Source organism: Melanerpes formicivorus, unplaced genomic scaffold (assembly GCF_026170545.1).
Source record: "Melanerpes formicivorus ecotype bairdi unplaced genomic scaffold, bMelFor1.0.p_v2 SCAF_8, whole genome shotgun sequence".
Lineage (NCBI taxonomy): Eukaryota > Metazoa > Chordata > Aves > Piciformes > Picidae > Melanerpes > Melanerpes formicivorus.
The window spans coordinates 10,029,583-10,056,230 of record NW_027142360.1 but is presented as its reverse complement, the minus strand read 5'-3'; the positions used below and the strand labels follow the sequence as shown (position 1 = coordinate 10,056,230).

The 26,648-nt window shown below is 54.6% G+C and overlaps 2 protein-coding genes across 2 annotated transcripts in view; both read right to left on the bottom strand.

Annotated features, from left to right (window-relative positions):
- Positions 1 to 3,685: 3,685 nt before the first annotated feature.
- On the bottom strand, positions 3,686 to 7,526 carry GAPDH (glyceraldehyde-3-phosphate dehydrogenase). The gene is made up of 12 exons (XM_068141991.1): positions 7,469 to 7,526; positions 6,995 to 7,038; positions 6,308 to 6,407; positions 5,940 to 6,046; positions 5,765 to 5,855; positions 5,524 to 5,639; positions 5,333 to 5,414; positions 5,027 to 5,178; positions 4,849 to 4,927; positions 4,570 to 4,653; positions 4,349 to 4,446; positions 3,686 to 3,984 (listed from the first exon to the last, which is right to left on the bottom strand). The coding sequence occupies exons 2-12, from the start codon at positions 7,015 to 7,017 to the stop codon at positions 3,915 to 3,917; spliced, it is 1,002 nt and encodes a 333-aa protein (XP_067998092.1). The 5' UTR covers positions 7,018 to 7,038; positions 7,469 to 7,526; the 3' UTR covers positions 3,686 to 3,914.
- A 9,936-nt stretch (positions 7,527 to 17,462) lies between these two features.
- The window catches only part of NCAPD2 (non-SMC condensin I complex subunit D2), a 29,574-nt gene continuing 20,388 nt past the window's right edge, over positions 17,463 to 26,648 (bottom strand). The window contains exons 24-31 of the mRNA XM_068142027.1: positions 26,080 to 26,235; positions 25,188 to 25,365; positions 24,292 to 24,386; positions 22,538 to 22,618; positions 20,216 to 20,402; positions 19,863 to 19,989; positions 19,350 to 19,508; positions 17,463 to 18,486 (exon numbers count right to left, since the gene is read on the bottom strand). Of these exons, the coding sequence (XP_067998128.1) occupies positions 18,404 to 18,486; positions 19,350 to 19,508; positions 19,863 to 19,989; positions 20,216 to 20,402; positions 22,538 to 22,618; positions 24,292 to 24,386; positions 25,188 to 25,365; positions 26,080 to 26,235 (1,066 nt within the window). The 3' untranslated portion in view covers positions 17,463 to 18,403. The remainder of the gene's footprint in view (positions 18,487 to 19,349; positions 19,509 to 19,862; positions 19,990 to 20,215; positions 20,403 to 22,537; positions 22,619 to 24,291; positions 24,387 to 25,187; positions 25,366 to 26,079; positions 26,236 to 26,648) is intronic.

The window sequence follows — 26,648 nt, the reverse complement described above, 5'->3', positions numbered from 1 at the left end:
GTCTGATCTTGAATGTCTCCAAGGACAGGGCCTCAACCACATCCCTGGGCAGCCTGTTCCAGTATTTCATCACTCATTGTGAAGAACTTCTTCCTGATGTCCAACCAAAATCTGCCCTGCTCCAGTTTCAAACCATAACCCCTTGTCCTATCACTCCAAGCCCTTCCGAACAGTCCCTCTGCAGCCTTCTTGCAGGTCTCCTTCAGGCACTGAAATGCAGCCCTAAGGTCTCCCTGGAGCCTTCTCTTCTCCAGGCTGACCAACCCCAGCTCCCTCAACCTGTCCTCATAGAGGTGCTCCAAACCTCTTACCATCTTTATGGCCCTTCTCTGAACCTCCTCCATCAGCTCCATCTCTCTCTTGTGTTGAGGGCTCCCGAGCTGGACGCAGCACTGCAGGTGAGGTCTCCCCAGAGCAGAGCCTTTTGTTCATCAGAGACTTCTTCCTTGCACAAACCTTGTTGCTTGCTTTGCTCAAAGCCTCATTTACTTCAGCAGTGGACAGGGTAGGTTTGAAATGGCCACAACTTTTATTTCTCTTTACTGGGGTTGTGCAGTTTGTTATGTTTTAGTATGCTTTTTAAATTTATCATTTATTTTGTAGGTACTTAGCTAATGAATTTCCACATCTGCTGATTATTTTTTTTCACTACATCTTGTCTTCCTTAATGCTGAAGTTCTGTGCTGACAGCTTGAGAAGGTGGTGGTCTGAGGCCAGCTTGCCATTTCTTGGGGGAGTAATACAAACATGGTAATGTCTGCAAGTGCCCACAAATCACAGCATGGTAGGGGTTGGAAGGGACCACTGAAGGTCATCTAGGCCAAGCCTCCTGTTAGATCAGGATCATCTACAGTCAATCCTACACAAAACCCAGGTGGGTTTTGAAAGGCTTTAGAGACAGAGCCGCCCCCCCCAACAGCCTCTCTGGGGCGCCTGTTCCTCCCTCAATGAAAAGATTTTTATCCCTCCCCCCTTTATGTTTTTGTGGAAGGTGAAATAATTTATCTAAACATTTAAATGTGCCAGAACAGGGCATTTGCCTGTACCAGCACTGCTCATGGCCATACTGCAGCAGCATTTGAATTTCCTCTGGCTAAAATTAGAGGTGCAGCTCATCCTCCATAGAGATGCTTGGCTGCCCATCAGAGAACCTGTCCCTTGGGTCAGCCTGAGGGCTTTGTAGCAGCAGCATAGCTCTGCCAAGGAGGGAACCCATCTCTCAAGCGCATCGCCCTCCTACCACAGCCCAGCACAGCAAGCCCTGGTGCCTGGCCAGTGAGGGAATGCGGATCCAAGCCTTCAGCCAGGACTGGTATATTTCTGTACCCTCCCTTTGCGGAGGGAGGATGCTGCTCATAGCAGCAGCGTGGCATGAGCATTTGCATCGCCTTTGCCAAACAAGAGCCTCTTTATGTCTGTTTGACTGCCTGCCTTCCCTGTTTGCCTTTGAAATGCGCTCAGAGCAAACCCAGAGCTCCCCTACTTGGGCAAAAACTCCTCTCGAGAGAGCAGCAGCTGCCACAGCAGATCTGTCTTTAGCCCGGTGCCATCTGCACTCCTCTCTCTTGTTGGGTTTTTTTTCCCTTCCCAAATTGACAAATAAGTATTTTTAGGACGCGGTCTCAGTTCCTGCGTGGTCACCGAGCTAGCGTTTTTCCATGTCTGGAGAAGCCTTGCTGTGGGTGCCATCTGCAGGCGCAGTGTCTGGATGTGAAATGAGGATTGAGGGGAGGAGCTGTGCTTTTACCAGCGAGGAAGCGCTGCAGGTGGTCTAAAGGCTGCAGGACGTGTTTGCCACGTTCGCCCTTCCCTCTTGCCGTACAAAAGCAACATGTAAGTGCTGTAAGTTCTGTGAGTCCTGGCTTGCCTCGGCACCCTTTCATGAAGTGAACCTTTCATATGTTTTTTTTTCCCCCCCAAGTATTTCAAGCAAGATTGTAAACTAGTTGAAATAGAACCTTTAAAACACAATGGAACCTTCGTCTGAGATGTTCCCAGCAATTGGTGGCCTGAGGGCACACACTCTTCCCTCCCCCCGCCCCGGCTTCTAGGGCTTTGCTCATTCCACAGCAATTTGTTCTCCATGTGGATCGGGCTCATATTAAATTACAGAGGTCTTTGCTCTAGGTAAATTTTCAGGCAGCCTTATCTTGCGTAGGTTGTTTTTTTTAAGAGCATAAAGGGGGCTCCTTGAAGTCCTCCTGCTTGAAATCCAGCTCAAACTATCGTTTTACATGGCAAAACAGGCATCACCCTCCAGGGGCTTCAGCAGCTTCTCCTCCCTTCCAGCAAGGCCCTGGCTGGAACAGACACAAGTCTTCAGGCAGTAGTGCCTGAAGCACCCAAGCAAAGCAATCGAGGAGGATGGGACCAACCCCAGACTACTAATTTGCAAGCCTGACTGGCCTGCAAGGCAGAACCACGCCCCAGCAGAAACCCTGCTCCACAGAGGGCTGCCTCCAGGTAGCTCCCCCTTCACTCCAGAGCTACCTAAAGCTCCCAGCAGGTGTGTTAGTGAGGTAAACCAGATAGTGCAGCTGTCCTAGGCCGAAAAAGCTGCTCAGAGTCCCAGGTGCTGTTCAGCTGCAGGTTATTCAACCACTTTTCTCTTTTCAACTTTTGAGTCATCACCCTCGAGCTTGGTAAACATTTGACACAACCCAACCTGCAGATAAGCAGCTCTAGGAAACTGTCCAACCTACCTTGATCCTGGGAGCTTAAATCATCCAGCTTAAAGTCCTTGCTCCAGATCAGGATCTAAAGCAGCTAGAGTATAGGGTCTAGCTCCACCCCTGCCTGCCAGGGAGAGCAGGACACATTCATCACCCCCGAGGCAGTCAATTAAGCTGCTGTAAGGGAAACACCTTTTGTGCAGCACATTCCTTGGGAGGTTCAGTCGGTGCCCAGCAGTGTTGCTCCTTCTAGCAGGAAGTAATAGTCCCTGGCAGAGGGCTGACACTCACCTTGGAGATTGGCTGCTCAGGAGCTTAACTGCAGCTGCCCCTCCTCTATAGAATTAAGCCAGAATTAAGACTAGCCACCACCATCGTGCCACTGGCCTCTGACACGTCCCCACACAGCCATTTTCCCCCCAGTGCTGCTGAGAGAAATGCGAACAACCAACCAACTACCCCTCCTTTTTTAACATTTCTACCCAGGCAGAAGAAATAATTCCTGTTTCGTGTGCCCCTTTGCCAAACCAAATGCAAAACAGCAATCTGCTCAGCACTTTATTCTGCCATACACCCAGCAGACAAGGAAATCGAGAGCCAGGAGGTGGCTGGAAGGAGCAGAGCTGCTTCCTGTTCTATCATGCAGAAAGTCCTGTGAGCATAGCCCTGCACCACACCTTATTTTGGCTGGCAGACAGGAGCCTTGCCTCACATCTGCCACAGGTAACTGCTCACTAGTCTGCATCCAACAACTCTGCTCACCGCAGGGACACTTAGAAGTGGGCACCTTACCTTTGTGAATTAGGTATCCTGGGACTCAAGCTGCCCAAACTCCTCTGGCCTTTCCCAGTCCCTCTGCCATCTCCCAGTCCCACTGCTGCATCCAGGCACTACTGCTGAGAAGAGCTAGCCCAGCAGCTGCAGCCAAGGCTTCCTCTAAAGCAGGCTCATCACAGTACCACCACACTCCCCTCCTTGTCCCCTCTCCCACTGAGACAAGACAAGCAAGGCGCTTCAGATGGTGATCACTTTATTGATGTAAGGTGGTACACAAACAGATCAGTTTCTATCAGCCTCTCCACCTCCCCCAGGCTCAGGGAGAAGTTGGAGGAGTGGGGGAGACAAGGGAACAGAACTGGCCTCTCACTGCAGGATGCAGAGCTAAGCGGTGGTGAAGGAGGGCAGGGGCTCCAAAGGAGAGTCCTGCTTCTCTAGGCAGCAGGGGGGCTTGGTGTGCTTGGCTTACTCCTTGGATGCCATGTGGACCATCAAGTCCACCACACGGTTGCTGTATCCATACTCATTATCATACCTGAGGACAGAAACAGACAGGGCTGTCAGGCCTGAGCACCCTCCATTGCTCCTACTCCCCTGCCCCATCCCACATGGCTGGACCAGGCAGCTTCCCACCCACTTCCATCAAGAATAGGGGAAGCCTTCCATCCACCCTCAAAGTAAGGAAAGAGCACTACAGACACTTCTAGTACAAGGCACTCTCACTCCAGAGAGATGTTGGAGCCACCCTACTCTCAGCAGGGGTCTGTGGACTACCCTGTGCTGCCAGGCAGAAGTGACCAATAGGACAGGGTCTGTCACTTGGCCATGCCAGCACTTACCTCCTCACACACCCCTGTAGTGTCACCCCCCCCCCCCCCCCCAACACATGCTGCACCTACCAGGAAACCAGCTTGACAAAGTGGTCATTCAGTGCAATGCCAGCACCAGCATCGAAGGTGGAGGAATGGCTGTCACCATTGAAGTCACAGGAGACAACCTGGAACGGAGGGAATCGGAACACACCATTACTCACAGCTTCCCAACCAGGATCCCAGCAAGGCTGCTACCACCAGCAGAAAATGGAGGCAAGCTCTGGTAGCCACAGACCAGGATGACTCACCTGGTCCTCTGTGTATGCCAGGATGCCCTTCAGGGGCCCATCAGCAGCAGCCTTCACTACCCTCTTGATGTCATCGTACTTGGCCTGAATAGTGACAGATTTCAGATGGTCAGAGCACAGCTCAAAGTGTCTGCTGGAGAAGGGGAAGCGCCACAGCAGGTGCCACGGTCACAAAGATGGCATTTTAGGGAAGAAATGGGTGCAGAAAGGGCGACTCCAGGCACAAGGTACGTTTAGAAGAAGCAGGGGCAGGTCATTTGGGCTCTGTCCACAACTTACTGGTTTCTCCAGGCGGCAGGTCAGGTCCACAACAGAGACATTGGGGGTTGGCACACGGAAAGCCATTCCAGTGAGTTTCCTGCAAGAAACAAGCCACCAGGTAAGGACATCCAGCAGGCCCACTGCCAGCCCTCCACTAGGAATACTCCTCCTGCTTCCAAGAAAGGCCACTACTAACCCATTGAGCTCAGGGATGACTTTTCCCACAGCCTTAGCAGCCCCAGTAGATGCTGGGATAATGTTCTGGGCAGCACCTCTGCCATCCCTCCACAGCTTCCCAGAGGGCCCATCCACTGTCTTCTGTGTGGCTGTGATGGCATGGACAGTGGTCTGGGAAAAGAGAGCACAAGAGTAAACCCACAGCCAATAATTTCCAGAAGCAGCATCCCAGGCAGCTCTTCCCCAACACAGGGAGTACAGATGCTTCTCCTCTCGTGAGAGGACCTGGGAATAGGGCATCCTTAACAGCAAACTCCAGACCTACCATAAGACCCTCCACGATGCCAAAATTATCATGGATGACCTTGGCCAAGGGCGCCAAGCAGTTAGTGGTGCAAGAAGCATTGCTGGGGAAGAGAGAAGGGGTCATTAGACAGAGGCCGATTATCTACAGGCCCGAGTCCCCAGGCAGCTGACAAGAGCTCCAGGCCAGACAGCACCTTCCTTAATCCTTACCTGACAATTTTCAGAGACTTATCATACTTTTCATGGTTGACACCCATCACAAACATGGGGGCATCAGCAGAGGGGGCAGAGATGATGACACGCTTAGCACCACCCTTCAGATGAGCCTGGAAAAAGGAGGACATTGGGTATTCCAGAATTCCTCCAACAGCTCACTTCTTCAGATAACCTCATGCCCCACAGGCAGGAGCAGCAGTATTTCTTTCCCTGTATGCCACTGTAGCATACTCACCCCAGCCTTCTCCATGGTGGTGAAGACACCAGTGGACTCCACAACGTACTCAGCACCAGCATCTGCCCACTTGATGTTGGTGGGGTCACGCCTAAGGAGGGACAAAACTGTAAGAGCCATTCCACAAGACGCCTGCTTTCCATCCTCCAGAAGGAGAAGAGGGAGATACACTTACTCCTGGAAGATGGTGATGGCATTCCCATTAATGACAAGTTTCCCATTTTCAGCCTTCACAGTGCCTTTGAAGTGACCATGAGTCGAGTCATATTTGAACATGTAAACCTAGACAGGAGAGATGAGGGAGAGGGTGTTGGTGGGGAAATCGTGCCCTCCAGCTACCATCTCTACAACCCTTGCTCTGCCTACACCACGAGTCTCAGCTCCCCATCTCCTCAGCGACCTTGCACTGTACTCTGCTACGCCGAAGCTCTCAGCTCCCTGCCATCTTCCACCTCGCACCTGGTTTTCCTGGGAAGCTACTAGAAGCGAGGCAGAGGTGCTGTGCTGCGGAGCGCCTGCAGGGGGCAGTGCGCAGTAACTCACCATGTAGTTCAGATCAATGAAGGGATCGTTGATGGCCACCACTTGCACTTTGCCAGAGAGGACGGCAGCCCGGGTGACCAGGCGGCCGATGCGGCCAAATCTGGGGAAAGAGACGCGCAGGTGAGGAGGAGCAAGAAGGAACTTGCCAAGCTGGGCACGGCTCGCTGCGTTCCCTCGGGATCATCCGCCACTCCCTGCCCGGCGGGGTGGGAGGGAGCCCGGTAAGCACGTCCAAAGGCCAGGGTGCTTCAGTTAAAGATTAAGAGCGACCCCCACACCGGAAAGGTCAAGCGCTAAATTTACTGAGGGCCCCGGGGATCCGGTTACTCCTCGGCCCGGCGGGAGAAGGTCACATCCCACGGGCCACCACAGACACACGATCTGCCCAGCGACCTTCAGTTGGGGGCTGAAGCCCACCGGCGGGGCGTGGGGACCCCCGAGAAGGCCGAAGCAGGCGGGTAACGGTGGCGCTTCCGGGGTGAATCACCCCCAGTCTGCAGAGGGAAGTGACTCAGCAGCTCGCCCGGCCCCTCAGCCTGCTACGGGGGGTGACTGTGGAAGGGGGACAGGCTGGGTACACCAACGCCAAATCCCCCCCGCGTCCTTGAGACGACCTTGCCGCCCCCCCAGCACCACCACCCCGCCCCCCCCGCCTCCCAGTGCCGTAGCCCCGGCCTCGGCGCTCACCCATTGACTCCGACTTTCACCATCTTTGTCTCTTCGGGATATTCCTGCAGGCAGAAACGGCCGGTGAGCCACAGGGGCGCGGGAATGGAGCGGGGGGGGGTGTGGTGCGTGAAACCGCTCCCGCCCCCGTGCACGTCTCCCTAGCCGCTGGGGGATGGGGAGAAGGGGTGCAGGCGATGCTCTTCCCTACGCCGCTGCTCACCCACCCCCCCCTTGCCCTCTCAAGAGCCTCACCGCTCCCCCATCCCCCTCCATCTTGCAGGGCTCCGCACCACGCTGCCTTTGTGCCAGCCGGCCCCGTTCCGCCCGATACCCGCGGCCTGAAGGCTGCCGCTCGCTCTCAGCCCAGCCCAGCCCTCCACCATTAAACTGAGCCCCAGATCAGCAGTTTTTACCTGCCTGCCCGCTCACCCCGCCCCCGCCATCGTTTCTTTTCCCCTGCGCATCTTCTCCCCACCATCCCCCGCCCGTTACCTGCTACCTCTGAGCCGCCCGGCGCGCAGTGAGAAGGTGGCGCAACGGCGCTGCCCTGCTACTTATACCCGCCGAGGGAGGGGCGGGGCGGGGTCCGCCTCGCCGGGCCGGCGTCGAATGGGAGCGGAGGGGCCGGGCAGGCCTACGTGCGCCCGTGCTGCGGGTGCGGCTGCGGCTGCTTCTGTCTCGGTTCAACACCCCTCCCCCGTCTCCCTGTTCCCCCCTCCCCTTCTACCGTCCTTCGTAACAAAGGCCCGGCGCCGAGAGTGATGGGGTGTCTGTAACGGTCCCCATGGGCTACGTGCTGCACCTCCCCTCCAAGCCACTCTGTGCGGTGGTGATGGTGGCGGTAGCGAGATGCCCCGGTCCTGAAGGAGGCCGAGTCCTTGTCTTACGGCCTGAAGATGCCCCCAGGGCAGGGAAAGGCTGCAGAGTCCCCCTCCCCGGTGATGGCCAGTGAGGCTTCTTCGGGTTCGCTGCTGCCAGCGCCCCAGGGAACGGCGTGTACTGCTTTCATTTGCTGACAAAGGAGACACACTGCCCACCCTGTGCCACTCAGCCTGCTCGCTCCCCCGGCACGGCAGCTAGGGTAAAGTGGCCGCAGAGATGCTGGAGATACCCAAAGAAGTGGGCTGCAAGCATCTCCCATTCCTTCACAGCACTGGGAGGCAATGGGTGCTGGCCAGGGTTGGACCACCACCCCTCCCCACCCCCCCACCCCGATCTGTCTTCTGCTCCCCTGAGGGGGCTTAAACCAGACGTGCTCTAGACAGGAGCCATCGGGCCGGCTGCTTGCCCCGCCGGCCGCCCGCCGCAGTGTGAACACCATTTGAGTGAAACACTGCGGCACTGCTGCTACCCGTAGGACGTGACGGCGGAAATCCTGCCCGTCCGCCGCCTCGGCCCGCCTTCACCGGCTGCCTTCGAGAAGGAAGTGTTCCCTGCATGTGCGCTGCTGCCCAGCTCCCTACGCTTCCATACTGGGCTCCCTCACGGTTGCGTCCCTTTGACCCGCTGCGGGGCTTGCTCGGCTCAGGTGCAGTGGGACAAACCTGCGTTAGGCACAAGGCACAGAGTATGCCAAAAAGCCTCCATCCCTTGAGGAGGGTGTCCCAGAGGAATGTCTAGGAATGGTGGGGATGCAGATGCGGGCTGGTGGGAGCATCAACTTGAAGCAGCCAGTCCCTCTGGCTGCTTCAGCAGAACTTTGAGGATGAAGAGGGAAGAGTGGGCTGGGGATACACTCAGGCGGTGGGGCAAGAGGCAGAGAAGGGGTCACAGAGCTTCAAGGTAACCCAACTCTCCTTATACTGTTGCTATTCCCGGTACCGCTGAGGGCTCCACAGCTAAGTTTAGACCTGGCCGAGGTTGCAACCTTTTCTTAAAAGGCCAGGGGGTGACGGCAGGTGTGGTAACAGCCGTGGGGCTGGAGGAAAGCAAGCCCCTGCCCCGCGGTTCGTGGTGCCCCAGCTGCAGCCCGCAGACGAGCCGCTGCAGGGGTGGCTCTCGGGGGCCAGCTTCTGCACAAACAGGAACCCTCCTGTTTGCTCGGCAAACACCGCAGGGCCGGAGGGGGCAGAGCCGGAGGGGCAGCGCACGGCCGGGATGCGCCAGCGCGGCCCCTCTGCCCCCGTGTGCAGCCCGCGGTCAGCGCCTCGCTCGCCGCTCCCCGCCTCCCGCCGCGGCCGCTCCGCGCTGCAGCCGCGCGTGCAGCCCGCCCCACTCGGAATGGCGGCGGGCACCTAACATGGCCCCACAGCGGCGGCCGGCGGCCTTGGCGGGCTCTGCCGCCATCTCCCGGCCTGCCCCCGCCACCAGCCCCTCGGCCCCGCACGGCCTCCCGGGGAGGCGCAGCCGCCCATCTGGGATGCGGAAATTAACTTTAATTAGGCAGTCCTGGAGCACGGAGAGGAGGGAAGGGGCTGCCGGCCGAGCAGGGGCGCGGGAGGCGGGCGCGGGAGGCAGCCGCGGCGCCCACTCGCTTCGCTGCTGCTGCTTCTCCGCTCTCCGTCGGCGCAGAATCTTCAGAAGGGTTTCGGCCAGTGGCGAATCCCAAGCCGGTGCTGTGAGCGCCTGTGTCTCTTTAGCTGTGGAGAAGCGGGGCTGGTGAGCAGCCCGGCGGTCTGTCCCCGCTTGCTCCCGGGCTCCCAGCCCGGCTGCACAACCCCCGGCTCGGCCGGCTCCGCATCGCAGCCTTTGCCCCGGCTGCAGGCAGGCGGTGGCCCCACGGCACGCCTGCTGCCGTGTCCTTTCACTCCGGGTCCTCCCTGCCGTCCGTGCTCTCAAGGCTCCCCATACTTGCTCCCTGCCTACTTGTTCCAGCCCGCACTGCTGGCCCTCTCGCCTCGGAGCCCCTCGAAGGCTAACAACCCAAACCACTGAAGGTCCCGATTCGGTCCAGTTTCAGCCCAAAGCAGCCCCTGGACACGGCCTTCCAGGCCCAATCTCCAGGCAGTGCCCACTTGCGACTGGCCAGGGTCTTGCGCCAGAGAAAGGGACGGGCAGCTCTAGTCCCAGACGGGAGGAAAGGGAGGGTGGAGGAGAGCAACTGAGGGTCGAAGCTGGACCCTTCCTTCATGTCCTCTTCAGCCAGTGTGGACTCAGGCTCCAGGGGCAGCAACCGGGAAAGGAGCATCTGGGATAAACAGAGGAGAGCAGGGTGAGAGCGGAGCTGCAGGTGCTCCTGGTGATTGGGCCTTGTACCCCACTGCCCACACCTTCCTCAGGGCTCTGGCAGGACATAAAATGGTGCCTGTGCTGTGTCTGTGACATTACATCCCGACACAGGGAACAGCTAGACCAGCAGCTCCTGCCGTCTGGAATGATTCTGCGGTTCAACGAGCAGGGAGGCAGCTGCTGCAAGCCTCTGCCTAGCTGCAGGTTGCCCTGCTCTTGTCAGGCTGTCACCCCCTTGTACTTGCAAGGGCTTTACCCTTGTTCCTTTTGCTGATCCTGATCACCTTCATATGCCCAGGCTGCCGTGTGCCATTTCATTTTATTTTTCCTAAAGGGCTGGTGGGGAGGATGGACCTGCCTCAAATACCTGCTGCTAAAGAATGAGGGGGAGGCAGGAGTAGAGCAGGTCTGAGCCAGGGGGACTCCACATTTGTTGGGAGCACTCTGGGTTGTCTGAGCAGGCAGGCATGTGCTGATCATACACCCCCAGCGCTGCCAGCAGCCTCTGCCCGTAGACAGACAAGGGCTGGGAGCTTTGTTAGGTGCACTGGAGGCAGGGCATGGCTGCCTGGGCAAGCACCCTGCAGTAGCTGTTCCACATCTGTCCCTCATGGCTGCTGAGCTAAGGCCGAAGATGACTTTGTGCAGCAATGTTTGGAGTGAGTTAACTGAAGCGGACACGGACATCTCTAGTGAGGAGAGAAAGTGGTGAGTCATAGCAGCATCAGTCTTGTGATTTCAGTTCACATCATAACTGCTTCCCTGGAGCTGTCTCGGAGCAGCATGAAGGAAAGGTGTTGGGCTCAGGTTCGGGTTTGGGAGCCGGGTAGATTCGAAAGCCAAAATCATTATTGCTGTCATTGCTGAGGATAAAAGATTTACCCAAGTGAAGGAGTCCCTAGCTGGCATCCTGGCCAGAGCTCTTGGCCTTAAAGAGAGGCTACTGGAGGGTAGTGCTGCATTTAGGAGTGCCAATGCCTGGCCTACCAGGATGCAGGTGCTTTCTGAAGCAGCAGAACTAGGCACTGAATATGATGAGAGACATGACTGTAATTTCTGGTGGCTGCTGGCATGGGGCAGAGTAAGACAGGATCAGTATCCTGTTTGTTAAAAGCCTCCATAGGCAATGTGGGGAGTCCTACAGGCAGCCTGCCCAGAGAGCACTAAAAGGCCTTTGTCCACCTGCTGTCTTGTCATGCTAGTGCTCTTTAGGAGCAGGGTTACAAAGATGCAGTCACCCTGTAGCTGAGGTTGTTGGCCTGCAGGGGAGGGAGCAGTCAGCAGCCTCTGATAGCTGGAGTTTGGGACCAGCACTCATTCCAGGTTCAAACACGACCTCTGCAAATTGCCCCTCCGCTCCTGAAACCTCCCTCAACTCCCTCCCAGTCCTTCCTACCTGTAGCCTCTGTCTTGGCAAAGCCCCGGTCTGGACGCTGCTGGAGAGCAGAGCTACAAGGAGGAGCAGCGAGCCAGGCCACGGCTGCAGCCCCAGCATTGCCTTATCGCCGGCTCGTGGGAGGCCAGGCAGCACCTGCAGGGTCCCCTGGCTCCTCTTTGCCTTTATAGCTTTGGGTCTGGCAGGCGCCTGGCCCCCAGCTCTCTGCTGAATACCCCCTGGAGCTCCTTAACCTTTCAGCCCTTTTATCCAGGGTGATATATTTCAGGGTGAGCTCAGCGAGACCCCTTCCTCTAAAGAAAAAGGACACAAAGGTGTTTGCTGAGTGTCTGGGAAGACAAATGTGAGTCGAGCTGCTGCTGGCTAGGACCCGGAGGTATCTGTCAGGGTCAGGAATGGGGTGAGACTGAAACACATCCCAAAGGGATGATCTTGGAGGCTGCACTGTACAGTGCTGTTGAGCAACTCCTTGTAGATAGAGTGCTGTTAATGTTCTGTCTCTAATCAGTGTGGGCATGAGCTCTACAGCTCACCTTGTGGTAGGCATGCTGCTGGCTGCGTGGAGCTGGCTGTGTGTCAGCTCTGTGACAACACGGGCTTTGGGGTTTAACGTTTCTGTCTGGGTGAGCCTGTGGGCCTGGGAATGAAGAGCTTGCTGCAGGAGGTGTGTGAATCCCAGCACCAACTCTCCAGGGTGCTCACCAGGCGATGGCAGGAGCATGAATCTAGTACCAGTGGGCATGAAACCTGCAGGCTGGCTGTCCTGAGTCACCATCTGGAGGGCTGGGCTGAGTTTCCCGAGGAACGGGCACAGAAAAGAGCTTGTCCGGCCTCAGCCTGCGCTCTCTCCGGCACAATGGGAGTGGGACGGCACCGAGCAGATTCCTGCCTCCTAAATCTTCTGGCCGTTGTTTTCCCCGCCCTCCCCCCTTTGTTTACCTCTCCCATTTTACTGTAGTTTCTCACCAGCTGAAAGAGGCAATGAGGTCACTGTTTGGAGATCAGGCTGCAGAAGTCAGCCTTGGTGTGAAGACAAACTAATCAGAAAAGTTTATCATGGGAGAAGACTGGGGCAGACTGTACAGGATTAGTCCTGGGAGTGCTGGGTGAGTTTGATAGCGCCATAGGCTTCCCTTTCTCCGGCACTGTAGCACAAAGCAACTAGGTCAGACCTTGCCAGGCAGTGTTCTGCTGCCTGCTTTCGGTTTGGTTGTGTTTTTAAGAAGAAAATTAGGGAAAAAAAATACTCTGCAGAGATAACATAAGTCAGAGGTTTTGCTCTCCTCCTTTCCCTCCTTCCTTCCTTCCCAGCATTTTGCACTTGCAGGTGGATTTGTGGGTGCCTCTCTTCCCTCCCCAAGGAGCTAGAAAGTTTTGTGAATGATTTGCATCCCAGCCTATGAAAAGTAAGTCTGGAACGCAGGTGCTGGAAAGCAGGAGAGGCTTGGCACAGGTAGAGACAGCCAGGTGTGTTATCTCCACCTGATACCTGTGACATGTGAGTGGCACTGGTCTCACAGCAATGTTCTGGTGATCCTGTCTGGCAGTCCTCCTGTCACCTCCTTGCCTGGGCCTGGGCCAGCTCTCTCAGGGCATGCCAGCAAGTGGAGTGGCTCCCCAGGCCCCAGCTAATGGGCACTACCGAAACATTGGATGAGGAGCAGGATTCTTTTTGTAGCAGACTTTTAAACCACAAAGCACAGGTGACTGCTGGTGTGGGCATCTGCAGGGGGTTGTGCACAGAGCCAGCCTCTGCCTTTTGAGTGTGGTGGGATGTGGAGCTCTGAGGTGTGAAAGCTTCAGAAGGGTGAGGGAGAGGAAGGAGCTGGCACAAGTTCATCCCACTTGCAGGATGTCTCTGAGGACGCTGTTGTGCACTTTCTAGTCACACCTGAACAATCAGAAGCAGCTGTGGCAGCCTGCTAGAGCATCCGTGCCTCTGGCCAGGTGGCTGCAGGCAGATGCAGCTCAGGTTAAATGGTTCCAGGAGTCAACTCTTTCCTGAGCAGAAAAATAAGCATACAAGCAAAGAGTGTTTTGGTTTTGAAGTGTAGTGATGCTTTGACGTGGTGGCTCCCACACTGCAAGAATGCCAGAAATGCATCTGCAATTGCTCTGAATTCCAGCACACTTGCAGGAAGCCTGAGTCCTGCAGGGATGGACAGGACCTGAAATAGCAAAGGATGGCATCCTGGGGTGGATTAGAAGGGCTGTGCTGAGAAGGTTCTCCTGCCCCTCTATTCCGAGTCTCCTTCTCTGGAGACATTGCAAACCCCCCTGGATGTGTTCCTGTGTGACCTGCCCTAGCTGATCCTCTCTGGGAGGGGAGTTGCACTGGATGAGCTTTGGACGTCCCTTCCCTCCTTGGTCTCCCTCCCTTGTTGGGCTCCCTCCTTGGGGCCAGCAAAGGCTGAGAGGGAATTGTCATCACTGTCCCAAGCAAGAAACTGCAGAGGCCATAGAAATTGTCCCAATTTCCTTGCAGATTCACAAATTCAGCAAGGCCTGGATAGGTTGCAGGTGCTCAGTCTCAGGTGCCATGGAGTTACAGCTGCTCTGTGTCCCAGATCCTTGCTGGGGCTGCAGCAGAACTGAATAGTTGCTCCAGTGTGTCCTGGCAGTGACTGTGAAGCGAAAAGGCCTTGGCAGACAAGTCCCTGGCTGTCCCAGTTTCCCCACACTCCAATAGGCTGTTGTGCTCTCCTCTCTGGCAGTTTCCTCTGTAAGTCCCCTTCCCCCTCTGATGCTCAGCATCGATTCCAGCCTTTGTAAGCCCACCAGAGAAGTGATCTCCTGCTGAATTACAATCAGTCTCACAGGAGCTGGTTATTAAGGGAAGGAGCAGGACAGCTGGAAAGCAGGAGGACCAGGAACTGCTTGAAGGACCCCTTGGGAAACATGCCCTGCCCATGGTGATGGAAAGGGGTGATGGTCAAGAAAGGTTCTGCTCCCACTCTAGTCTGCCCTGGTGAGGCCTCATCTGGAATATTGTGCCCAGTTCTGGGCTTCCCAATTCAAGGACAAGGAACTTCTGGAGAGAGTGCAGCAGAGAGCCACTAAGATGCTGTGAGGGGACTGGAACATCTCAAGAGGAAAGGCTGAGAGCTGAGGCTGTTTAGACTAGAGGAAACTGATGGAGAAGCTCATTGGTCCTGATCAATATCTAAAGGGCAAGTGTCAGGAGGGTGGAGCCAGGCTCTTCTCAGTGGTGTCCAGGGACAGGACAAGGGGCAGTGGGCACAAACCGGAACCCAGGAGGTTCCACGTAAACATATGGGGAAATATCTTCCCTTTGGGGGTGGCAGAACGTTGGACCAGGCTGCCCAGAGGAGTTGTGAAGTCTCCACCTCTGAAGGCTGGATGTGAGTCTGTGTGATTTGCAGTAGGTGATCTGGCAGGGATGTTGGATTAGATCTTTAGAGGTCCCTTCCAGCTGTTCTGTGAGTCTGTAGTTGCTGCAGCCTCTAGAAGTGTAGCTTCACAGCATTCCAGTGGTACCACCTGTAGATGTTTGGAGCCCACTGTGGTCAGGAGTCCCTCAGAGAATGGAAGCACCCCTCACCTTGGCACCGAATAACCCCCCTGCCTCAGAAAGGAGGGAATGGGACTGCTCCATCTGTAACACTTCCTTGTCACCATGGCAGCCACTGAAATAGCTGCTTGTGAGGAACAGAAGGGGAGAAACCATGGCAGAGCTTCCAAAGCTGGCTTGGTTTTTGCTTCATCTTTCTGCAGGCTCTATTTACCCATGATGCAGGATTGCCATGTTCCCTCAGAGCCAGGAGAGGCTCCACCTGCACAGCCTACAGAAAGGGAACAACTGGAGCTCCTCCTCATCCAGATGAGAGCAACAGACACTGCAAAGTGTTGAAAGTGATGGTGTGAGTCCTGCCATTGACTGCCAAACCCACCTTCCATCCCGGAAAGGCAGCTGTGAGGCTGTCTTGGAGGAAAAATGGGAGCCACTTGTAGTGGAAAGGCAGGTCCTGAAGGGAAGCCAATGCTTAAGAGTTTTATGGCCATCCATAAAGCTTGCTTCCTGTACCCATACACTCTTATCTCCCTGACTGCTGTTTTGTCACCATGTTGTCTCATCTAAACACAGCCTTACTGCATTGACTTGGAAAGCCTTGAGGCTGGGTGGAACATAGATGACACCAAGCTGTGTGGTGTGGTTGGACACGCTGGAGGGAAGGGATCCATCCAGAGGGACTTGGACAGGCTGGAGAGGTGGGGCCAAGCCAACCTCATCAAGTTCAACAAAGCCAAGTGCAAGGTCCTGCACCTGAGTCAGGTCAATCCTAAGCACAAATCCAGGCTGCAGGAGTGGCTCAAGAGCAGCCTTGAGGAGAAGGACTTGAGGCTGTCAGTTGGTGACAAACTCCCCAGGAGGCAGCAATGGTCACTGGCAGCCCAGAAGGCAGCTGTGTGCGGGGCTGCATCCAAAGCAGGGAGAGCAGCAGCACAGGGAGGGAATTCTGCCCCTCTGCTCTGCTGAGACCCCACCTGCAGCACTGCCTCCAGCCTAAGAGGGACATGGAGCTGCTGGAGTGGGTCCAGAGGAAGCCATGAAGATGATCAGAGGGCTGGGGAGCCTCCCCCCGGGAACAGGCTGAGAGTCAGGGCTGTTCTGCCTCAAGAGAAGGCTTCACAGCCTCCCAGTACCTGAATGGGGACCTGCAAGAAAGCCAGGAAGGGACTTTTGACAACAGCTTATAGGGACAGGATGAGAGGCAATGGATTGAAGCTTGAAGGCAGATTGAGACTGGAGATTAGGAAGAAATTCTTTGCAGTGTGGGTGGTGAGACACTGGAACAGGTTGCCCAGGGAGATTGTGGTTGCCCCTCCCTGGAGGTGTTCAAGGCCAGGCTGGATGAGGCCTTAAGCAACCTGGGCTAGTGGAAGGTGTCCCTGCCCATGGTGGGGAGACCAGAGTAGATGATCTGTGTGAGACAGACAGACTGGAGACTTGGGCAGGGAGAATTTTAATGAACTCCAACAAGGCCAAGTGTGGAGTCTTGCACCTGGGAAAGAACAACCCTGTGGAGCAGGATAGGCTGGGGACTGACCTCTTGGAGAGCAGGGAAAGGGCCCTGCGGGTCCTAGTGGATGGAAGTATGCTCATGAGCCAGCAATGCCCAATGACAGGACAAGGGACAACGGGTGGAAGTTGAGGCAGAGGAAGGTTCCATGGAAACATGAGGAAAGCTTTTTTCACTGTGAGGGAGACAGAACACTGGAAAAGGCTGTGCAGGGGGGGTGTAGAGTCTCCATCTCTGGAGACATTCCAAACCCACCTGGATGTGTTCCTGTGTGACATACTCTAGGTGATGCTGCTCTGGCAGGGGAGTGGGGCTGGGTGATCATTGGAAGTCCCTTTCAACCCCTAACATTCCATGATTCTGTGTGATCTCTCAGGTCCCTTCCAGCCTAGGCCCCTCTGTGACAGGAGGACCTTTCTGATTCTTGGCCAGCTAGTCACTGGCCTGCTCTCTAGGCAACTTCCAGGTATGAGCAAAGAACTCTGCACTAACAGCTCTGGGGCAAAGGCCAACCTGCCTTTGGGACAGGAGGTTAAAGGTTTAACACAAATTCACATGTAAGGCACGTGTGCAGAGGGCTGCCCAAGGAGTGCCAGGACTGCCCCCCAGGATGTGGCATTCCTGATGGAAAGAGCTGCAGTGCCAGCCCAGGCAGCCTTCCTGTCTCTCCCAGCCCCCAGCCCCTCACCTGTTCTCTGGGGTAACTCAGCCTCAGAGCCCTGCTGGGCTTTGCAGGGCCTGATCCTTCACAACAGGATCAAAGATAAAGGAGTCTCAACCCAGCAAGCTCCCTTGGGGCATGGCCTAAGAGAAAGCAGCAGGTGTCCTTACAGCCATGTGCAGGAGGGAAGGGAAGAAGCAGGCTTTGCTCAGCAGTGAGTGCAGCTCTTCTTGGAGTGACTTTATTCCAGAGGTTTTTATTTTTGAAAGCAGGAGAGCTTGCTTTCAGCTGCAGAGTCAGGGCAAAACCAGCCAAGCACTGTCCATCACTGCCTTGCCTGCTGCTGACACCCAAAGAGCCCATGGGAGCCTTCTCCTGGTGGAATGTCTTTAGTGCAAGAGTTTCTAGAGTCAGACAGCATGGGGACAGTGAAGTGTATTTCTAGCCTGCACAACTGAACTGTGCCCCAGCAGAGGAGAGATTTGTCCATAGGAATGTCCATGTGGATACACTCAGGCACAGTGTGGAAGTGACGATTCCTCTCCTCCTGTGTCCAGCTCTGGAACCCAAGAAGGACATGAAGCTGGTGGAGCAGGTCCAGAGAAGGCCACAAACATGAATGGAGGACTGGAACCCCTCTACTGTGAGGCCAAGCTGAGATTGTTCAGCCTAGAGAGAAGGCTCTGGGGAGACCTTCTGGCCTTTAAGTACTTAAAGAAAGCTGTGGCCAGACTTTTGAGTGTGGCCTGCAGTGACAGGACAAGGGGTGCTGGGCTGGAACTAAAAGAGGGAAATTTAGACTCAAGAGAGGAAGACATTTTCCACTGAATGGGGCAAGAGCATGGCCCAGGTTGCCCAGAGAGGTGGTAGAGATCCTGTCCCTGGAACCATTGCAGGTCAGGTTGTTCAGGGCTCTGAGGAGCCTGTTCCAGCTGTAGCGGTCCCCGCTGACAGCAGGGCGGGTGGGACTGAATGACATTGAGAGGTCCCTTCTGCCCCAAACCATTCTGTGATGCTGTGATTTGCTTTCTTCTGGTGTGTAGCTTCCATCTGGTCCTTGTTTAAAGCAGTGACACATCAGGGCAGAGCTCAGACAAGAGCAGGTGCCTGCTGCATCCCAAGAGCTTTATTTTCAGGGCAGGACAGGGGCAGCCATCCCCTCAGCGCTGCCGGCGGGCTGAGGCTCTGGTGATGGGAGTCGTTTTGGTGGGAGTTTCCTCTGGCCTGAGTTCTGCCAACAGCTCTAAAGACAGAAAAGTGGGTTAAGAACCAGCACTGCAGTGCCTGGAACAGAAGCAGCTACAGCCAGCCTAGGCAGTGCTCTGAGCTCTGCACACCTGCTGCCCACTGCCAAAACCTTCTTCTGGCTGGACCAAATCTACTCTCTTTCCACTATGGGCTGGGGACTGACCTGTTGGAGAGCAGCATGGGAGAAAGGGACCTGGGTGTCCTGATGGACAGAAAGAGGCCCATGAGCCAGCAATGTGCCCTGGTGGCCAAGGGCATCCTGGGGTAGATTAAAGGGGCATGGTCAGTAGGTCCAGAGAGGTTCTCCTGCCCCTCTACTGTGCCCTGTGAGGTCACATCTGGAATATTGTGTCCAGTTCTGGGCTCCTCAGTTCAAGAAGGACCTCAGGGAACTGCTTGAGAGAGTTCAACATAGAGCCACAAAGATGCTGAAGGCAGTGGAACATCTACCTGCTGAGGAAAGGCTGAGGGAGCTGGGGCTCTTGAGCCTGGAGCAGAGGAGCCTGAGGGGTGACCTCATTCATGTTGATCAAGATGTGCAGGGCAGTGTGGGGAGGGTGGAGCCAGGCTCTGCTCAGGGATGTCCAATGATAGGACAAGGGGCAATGGGGGCAAGCTGGAGCAGAGACAGTTCCACAGGAACATAAGGAGAATTGTGAGGCTGCTAGAGCCCTGGAGCAGGTTGTGGAGTGTCCTTCTCTGGAGACATTCCAACCCCCCCTGGATGTGTCCCTGTGTGACCTGCCCTAGGTGATACTGCTCTGGCAGGGGGGTTGGACTCCATGACCTTGAAAGGTCCTTTCCAACTCCAAACATTGTTATTTTCTGACTTCTGAGCATACCTGTGCAATGCCTTACCGTCCTCAGAGCTGTTCTCCTCATCACTGGAGAAGGTGACAAGAGTTTTTTTACGTGGCAGGGGCTTTTTGGCGCTCTTCTGGTTGCGGAGGCGGCGAGGCTGGGGTGTAACAAAATCTTCATCACTGTTGGCAGGGCTCAGGGGCTGGCGGCGTGAACCTGGCAGGAAACAAAACAGAGGGAGAAAGGTTGCAGCCATGCTGCCTGCAAGGGTGAGGGAAGTCCCTAAGGGTCTCAGCTGGACTGTAGGATCATAGAATGGTTTGGGTTGGAAGGGACCTCCAAAGGTCATCAAGACCAACCCCCCTGCAGTCAGCAGGGACATTCTCCAATAGATCAGCTTGCTCAGAGCCTTGTCCAGCCTGACCTTGACTCAACTCCCTCCCTGTGCAACCTGTTGCAGTGTTCCAGCACCCTCATGGTGCAGAACTGGCTCCTAACATCCAACCTAAATCTCCTCTAATTCCAAACCAGGGTCAGGAGGGAGGCTGCATGCTCCCAAGAGGAACATACTTGCTGCTGGTTTCTGCTTGGCTGGCTGCGGCATTGGTGTTCTGCTACCTCCCTGGCATGGCTCTTCTGAATCCAACCCTCGGTTATGGGAGGCAGACATCTTCTGCTGCAGCTCTTCAGCCAAAGCCTGATGGAGATTTAACACAGTGAAGGGAAAAAAGAAAAGAGAGGTGAGGAGAGAGCAGTATTCCATCCCAAGCAGAATTGCTATCAATTGCCATCAGACAATTGGTAAGTGGGTCAGGGTGAGGAGGAGAAGGAGGCTGCTTGAGCTGAAGGGAAGCAGGGCTGTCAGTCACTGTGTGTAATGAGCACCCATTGTCCTGCCCTGGACACCTGCCCCCCATCCTCACTTTAGTCTCAGGTTTGCTGCCTCCTCTGAGGAATCGACCCAGCACAGTCTGGAAGCAGCTGTAGACAGCTGGGTCTTGGAGCTTGTCTGCAAAGCAGTCAAAGTTGTCCTGCAGCTTGTGAAGGCCCCGTTCCGAGAGGGGAAGCAGAGTAAGGCAGAAGGCCAGGTCCTGGTACTGGCGGTCAGTTCTGGGAGAGACAAAGAGTGCCATCAGCTCCTAGGGACAGGGCTGTGCAAGGGTGAGCACATCCTACCCACAACTGCAACATGAGCAGAAAACATTGCTGCAGGTCCTTCTCAGGCTGTTCTGTTGCAGAGTGCCATGGAGTACTCTCTGGCCAAAGACACTGCCTTAGTGTCTGTCTGAAACAGAACTGAAGGCTTCCCTGCTAAAGAACACAGCCACTGGTTTAAAAAGCATCAGAAGTTATTGCTGGCTGCGAGGACCAAAACCCTCAGTGAGCAAGGATCCTCCTGAAGGGCCCTGTTTCAAGTGAGGAAGAGGAAAAAACTCTGGCTGCTGATTTCTGCATGTTTGAAACAGCCTCAGGCAGCAGCTCTGGTTTTTGTTTTCCATTTCCTGGCCACTTGCATAAAGGCCATTTTCAGGAAGATACAAACTGCACAAACAGCTGCTAGATCAGAGGGAAGGCAGAGCTGAAGCATGCATAGGTGCTTCCACAGCTAAACTCTGAACAAGATTTGGCACTTGGCTATGTTTGGAACTCCAGAATTGCTGAGGAGGGTGACAGTGGCTGCAGAATCTATTCTGATAAGCTCCTGCTTCAGCCTGGCATGAAAGTCTTGCTCTGGCACTACAGCTGGTGTTCTGCTGCTGATCTCTGTGGCACAGAAAGATGAGCACATGGGCCTGGATGATCTTGCAAGGTCCTTTCCAGCCCCTACCATTCTGTGATTTGAGCCAAGGCTGGGCCTGGCTCACACCAGACACTTTGTAACTGCTCTGCAAAGGGCTCATCAGTGTTCCTGGGAGGCAGTTTTGGAGAGATATTCCCCAAATACTTCTGGGGAACAGAGAGCTCCCAGAGGCATTTGAGCTGGGCACGTGCCCAGGCACGGCGTGGGAATGGCCAAGATAAGCAGACAGCTCTAAGCCCAGGGGCAGAGCCACGACGGCGGGGAAGGAAAAGCACAGCAATCTCAGAATGCTTTGGGTGGGAGGGAACCTTGAAGATCATCCAGTTCCAACCCCCCACCTGCCATGGGCAGGGACGCCTTCCACTAGCCCAGGTTGCTCAAGGCCTCATCCCACCTGGCCTTGAGCACCTCCAGGGAGAGGGCATGGAGGAAGGCAGGGTGCAGCCAGGGCAGTGGAAAGTAAAATGAAGTTAGTGCTTTTCAGTCCACAGCACAGAGGGAGATAAATTTCTGCTGTCTTGCTGGGGAAAGAAGAAAGGGAAAAAAGTCTGTGTCTGGGTCAGTTAAGTTTCAGCTCAAGGAGCAGGAAAAAAGAGCAACAAAACCCCCAAGCCCCAGAAACCAAGAATCATAGAATGGTTTGGGTTGGAAGGGACACCCAAAAGTCATCCAGTCCAATGCCCTTGAGTCAGCAGGGACATCCTCCACTAGATCAGCTTGCCCAGAGCCTTGTCCAGCCTGACCCTGAATATCTCCAGGGATGTGGCCTCAACTCCCTCCCTGGGCAACCTGTTGCAGTGTTCCAGCAGCCTCATGGTGCAGAACTTGTTCCTAACGTGCAATTTAAATCTGCTCTTCTCTCATTGCAGACCATTGCCTGTGGAGAAGCAGCATGAGGCTGCATAAAACCCACACGTGGAATTCGCCTCCTTGCTCAGCTGTAATGCAGACCTAAGCTGTCCTTTCTTAGGGAAAAGGTGCTAGGAGGAAAGGGACAGGGACCAGCCTGCAATAATCACAGGATCAAAGTTTCAGTTGGGAAAGACCTCCAAGATCACCAAGTCCAACCATTCTCTACCTCTACACCAAAGCTGGTGGTAAACCATGTCCCTTAGCACCACATCTCTGTGTCTTTTAAACACCTTTAAGGATGGGGATTCAATCACCTCCTTGGGCAACCTGTTCCAGCGTTTGAGAACCCTTTCAGTCACCAATTTTCTTCTAATGTCCCACCTACAGCTCCCCTGGTGCTACCTGAGGCCAGGAGCCTCCACTTCTGTTTATTCATGTATTTTTAGGAGGAATATTGAGGAAAAGAAGGAGGGACCTAATCCAGCTTGTGTCACCATTTGTCACATGAAGTATACAATGGGAGCCTGTTAGGACCACCACAGAGCAGCTGCTCTCTTCACTTTGCCTGTCAGGAAGATGACTTCAACCCTACCTGGCAATCCGGAACCGCTGGCACAGCTTCTCCACCAGGCTCTCGGTCTGTTTATCTTTGGTGATGTAGGAGAAGAGATGTCTGCAAAGAAACATGGAAGGCTTAGAGCCCAGAAAGGAATCCCCCTTCTGCCTACACCACAGGGTGCTCACAGCTATCCTATCCAACAGTCAGGTTGGTGGGCCCCCAGAAAGCTAAGATTGCTCTGCATGGTTCAGGAGAAGCTGTAAGCATCTGTTTCAAAGAGCAATCACAGTCCCTGCTGAGGGGACAGCTGCTGTGACAATGAAAACTGCACCTTTCAATAACAGCACTGCCTAGGATCAAACTAAGGAGTCCAGCTAGAGCAGGGACCCATGACGGTCTGCAGTGATAAAGGGTAACAGCTCCAGGCAGGAGGGATGCTCACAAAGATGGAATGTTTGTCATCTGATCTACTCCATCTGATTTTAAGAGCATGGAACAGCTCCAGATCTCCTCAGTTCCCAAGCTGTGCTGGCAGACTCATATCACACCTGGGATCCCAGAATGTTAGGGGTTGGAAGGGACCTCTAAAGATCATCCAATCCAATCCCCCTGCCAGAGCAGCATCACCTAGGACAGGTCACACAGGAACACATCCAAGTGGGTTGTGGAGTCTCCTCTGGAGACTCACATCATCTCTGGGCAGCCTGCTCCAGAGCTCTGGCACCCTCACAGTAAAAAAGTGTCTCCTCCTGTTCCTCCTCTGCTCCAGCTTGCCCCCATTGCCCCTTGTCCTAGCACTGAACATCACTGAGCAGAGCCTGACTCTGTCCTCCCAACATTGCCCTTCACATCTTCACGGCTATCTTACCCACACTGGTCACATGCCAGTGCAAGTGCTACACTTGCTCTCTAGGTCTGTGGGAACACCTCCAGTTTGATGTCTATTAAAAACTGGACTGGAAATTCCAATATTGTGTCCTGCTCTTTTTATAGACTCATAGAATGGTTTGGGTTGGAAGGGACCTCCAAAGGTCATCCAGCCCAACTCTCCTGCAGGCAGCAGGGACATCTTCCACTAGATCAGCTTGCTCAGAGCCTTGTCTAGCCTGACCTTCAATACCTCCATGAATGCAACCTCAGCTACCTCCCTGGGCAACCTGTTGCAGTGTTCCAGCACCCTCACAGTGCAGAACTTGTTCCTCACATCCCATCTAAGTCTGCTCTTCTCTCATCCTATCCCTGCAGGCCTTTGCAAACAGTCCCTCTGCTGCCTTCTTGTAGCCCCCTTCAGGTACTGGAAGGCTGCTATTAGGTCTGCCTGGAGCCCTCCCTTCTCCAGGCTGAACAACCCCAGCTCCCTCTGCTTTTCCCCATAGCAGAGGTGTTCTAGCACCATGATCATTTTCATGGCCTTCTCTGGACCTGCTCCATCAGGTCCATGCCCTTGCTGTGTTGATGGCACCAGAGCTGGAGACAGCACTGCAGGTGAGGCCTCACCAGAGCAAAGTGACCTCTCTCAATCTTGCCATGCATTAAACCCAACTTTTCTCCTTTTGCAGAGAGACAGTAATTTGAATGAGGCAGTGGAACCTCTTGTGGAGTCTCTCCTCACCTCCAGCCATGCGGCTTTAAGACTATTCCCCTCAACATGACTGCATTTCAGATGGACTGGAAAAGTCAGATGGAAGAGAGCAGCTCACAAAGCATTCAGTAGTTTCTCTTCCCTGGGCCTGGCACCCCCTTTGCTGAGCAGTGCTGATCAAAAAGATGTCTTTAGCCCCAGCTACCTCATGATGGTGTGGAAGGCCTTCTCCTCTGTGCCACAGCTGGGGTCCGAGAGGCGACTGATGATGTCTGGCAGCAGGTTGTAGATGGCATTGTCCTGGGTAGAATGCAAGGTTCTACATGAGAGACAGTCACAATGTGGCTCAAGTCAAGCCAAATCAGCTGCTCTCTTCAACCCCTTTCTCCCCTCTTCACATCTACTGACCAGGATCAGCTCTGAGCAGCTTGTTTCAAAAAGCTATCTGAAGCTAAAGGGAGGGGGAACACAGGACACCAACCACTGCAGCCCTTGGTTTGCAACAGCTCTGCCCTTTGGCAGACTTCAGTAGAGTTTTCTTGCTTTCCAACCTTATCACAACCCAGCAAAACCCCTCCAGTTTCTGATAGAGGAGCACTGCAGTTCAGCTCAAGGAACTGCCTCACATCTTGCCTGAAAAGGCTCAGGTCCAGGTTCCCTTCTCACTGCTTTAGCTGGCTGTGGCATGGACACTGCAGAGATGGTGCAGGCAGGTGGCCAGCTCTGCTTTGAACAGAGCAAGGCAGCAAAGCCCCAGTGTCACTGAAGCTTCTCAGTAAATCTCAGACTGAAGGGCCCAAAGCAGCCTTCCTGTTGAATGAACAGTGAACAAGGGGTGGTGCTCCTGCTGCTCTTACTGCTGGGGCTGTGACTGCTTCACAGGTTAAGTGTCTCAATGTCACACAGCCAAGAGCAACTTTGAAAGGTGAAATTCACCAGTGGGGTTGAAACAAAACTTGTGTTGCTCAATCTCCTTGTCTACCCTCATTTAGACAACACAGGGGCACAGAGCTGCTCATACTCCCAACACCTTCTCCTTGACCAAGCCTCTGCCAGCCCCTCCCTGCTGTTGCAACCCGAGGGTCCCCAGCACCCACTTGCCTTTTTGGAGAGTTCACTGAAAAAGGTCTGAGCCAGCCCCATGATCTCCTCCTCTGGGTCTATAAGCAGAGCTGCCATCTCACTCACTTGGCCCTTCACCTTGACCATGTCTTTGAGGATGAGGTGAGTCATCACCATCCCAGCTGTATGCCTCACGCTGGGGCAGGGGTCCCGCAACCTGACACAACAGAGCAGGTAGCATCAGGCAATCATGGAGTCCTTTCTGTTACAACAGGCCTTTAAGATGATTGAGCCCAACCATTCTTCAACTCAGCCAAGGCTGGTGCTAAACCACGTCCCTTAGCACCACATCTCTGTCTTTAAACATCTCTAGGAATGGGCATTCAGCCACCTCCCTGGACAGCCTGTTCCAGTGTTTGAGAACCCTTTCAGGCCAAACTAAAACTCCCCTGGTGCAACTTGAGACCGTTTCTTCTCCTCCCTAGTAACAATGGATAGGAAGAGAGACTGAGCCTCACCTCACTCCAACCTTCTTGAAAGGAGCAGAGACCTTATTGCTCTCTACAGCTACCTTCAGGTAGACCTCGTGGCAACACCTATCCAAAGGTAGCTGTAGAGAGCAATGAGGTCTCCCCATAGCCTCCTTTTCTCCACACTAAGTGTCAGTCCCCTCAGCTACTCCTCACCAAACCTGTTCTCCAGACCCCTCAGCAGCTTCACTGCCTTTCTCTGGAGCTTCTCCAGGACCTCAATGTGTCCAGCTGAGTATCTCTAAGTTACTGATACTCGTGGCAGCCTATCCCACACCCCAGGTGTGTCATCTCCCTGCCACTGACACCTTCAAATTTGGTTTCCTGCATTGTTCTCACCTTTCAGAGGCCCAGTGTCATACTTCCACAGAGCTCCCTCACCTGTCCTCTCTCAGCATTACCTGGCATAGAGGTGTGCTGTCCAAGGCTCCACCTGGTTAGGGAAACGGATGGCCAGATCTCCTGCTGCAATGATGAGGTTGGATCTCACCCCAGGCACTGTGGACTTCTCCATCATAGTGAACAGCAGGCGCAAGTGGGAGTCACAGAACTCAGAGCTGATGAGACAGGGTACAAAGAAGGCACAGGTGCCAAAATCTCATCTCAAGCAGTGAGACAGACAATAAAGAAATCAAATCATAGAACCAGAGAACTATTTGGATTGGAAGTAACCTCCAAAGGTCATCCAGTCCAAACCCCCTGCAGTGAGCAGGGACATCTTCCACTAGATCAGCTTGCTCAGAGCCTTGTCCAGCCTGACCTTGAATATGTCCAGGCATGGGGCCTCAACTCCCTCCCTGGGCAACTTGTTGCAGTGTTCTAGCACCCTCATGGTGCAGAGCTTGTTCCTCACATCCAATCTAAATCTGCTCTTCTCTCATTTCAAACCATTGCCCATTGTCCTGTCACTGCAGGCCTTTGCAAACAGTCCCTCTGCAGCCTGCTTGTAGCCCCTTTCAGGCACCGGAAG

Excerpts from the sequence above, each read along its gene's own strand:
- GAPDH (XM_068141991.1), bottom strand. The coding sequence starts at position 7,017 with ATGGTGAAAGTCGGAGTCAATGG. Across the intron at positions 5,640-5,764 it reads CCACCATGGAGAAGGCTGGG|GCTCATCTGAAGGGTGGTGC; the intron begins GTGAGTATGCTA and ends TCCTTTTTCCAG. Across the intron at positions 5,179-5,332 it reads GCATCGTGGAGGGTCTTATG|ACCACTGTCCATGCCATCAC; the intron begins GTAGGTCTGGAG and ends CTCTTTTCCCAG.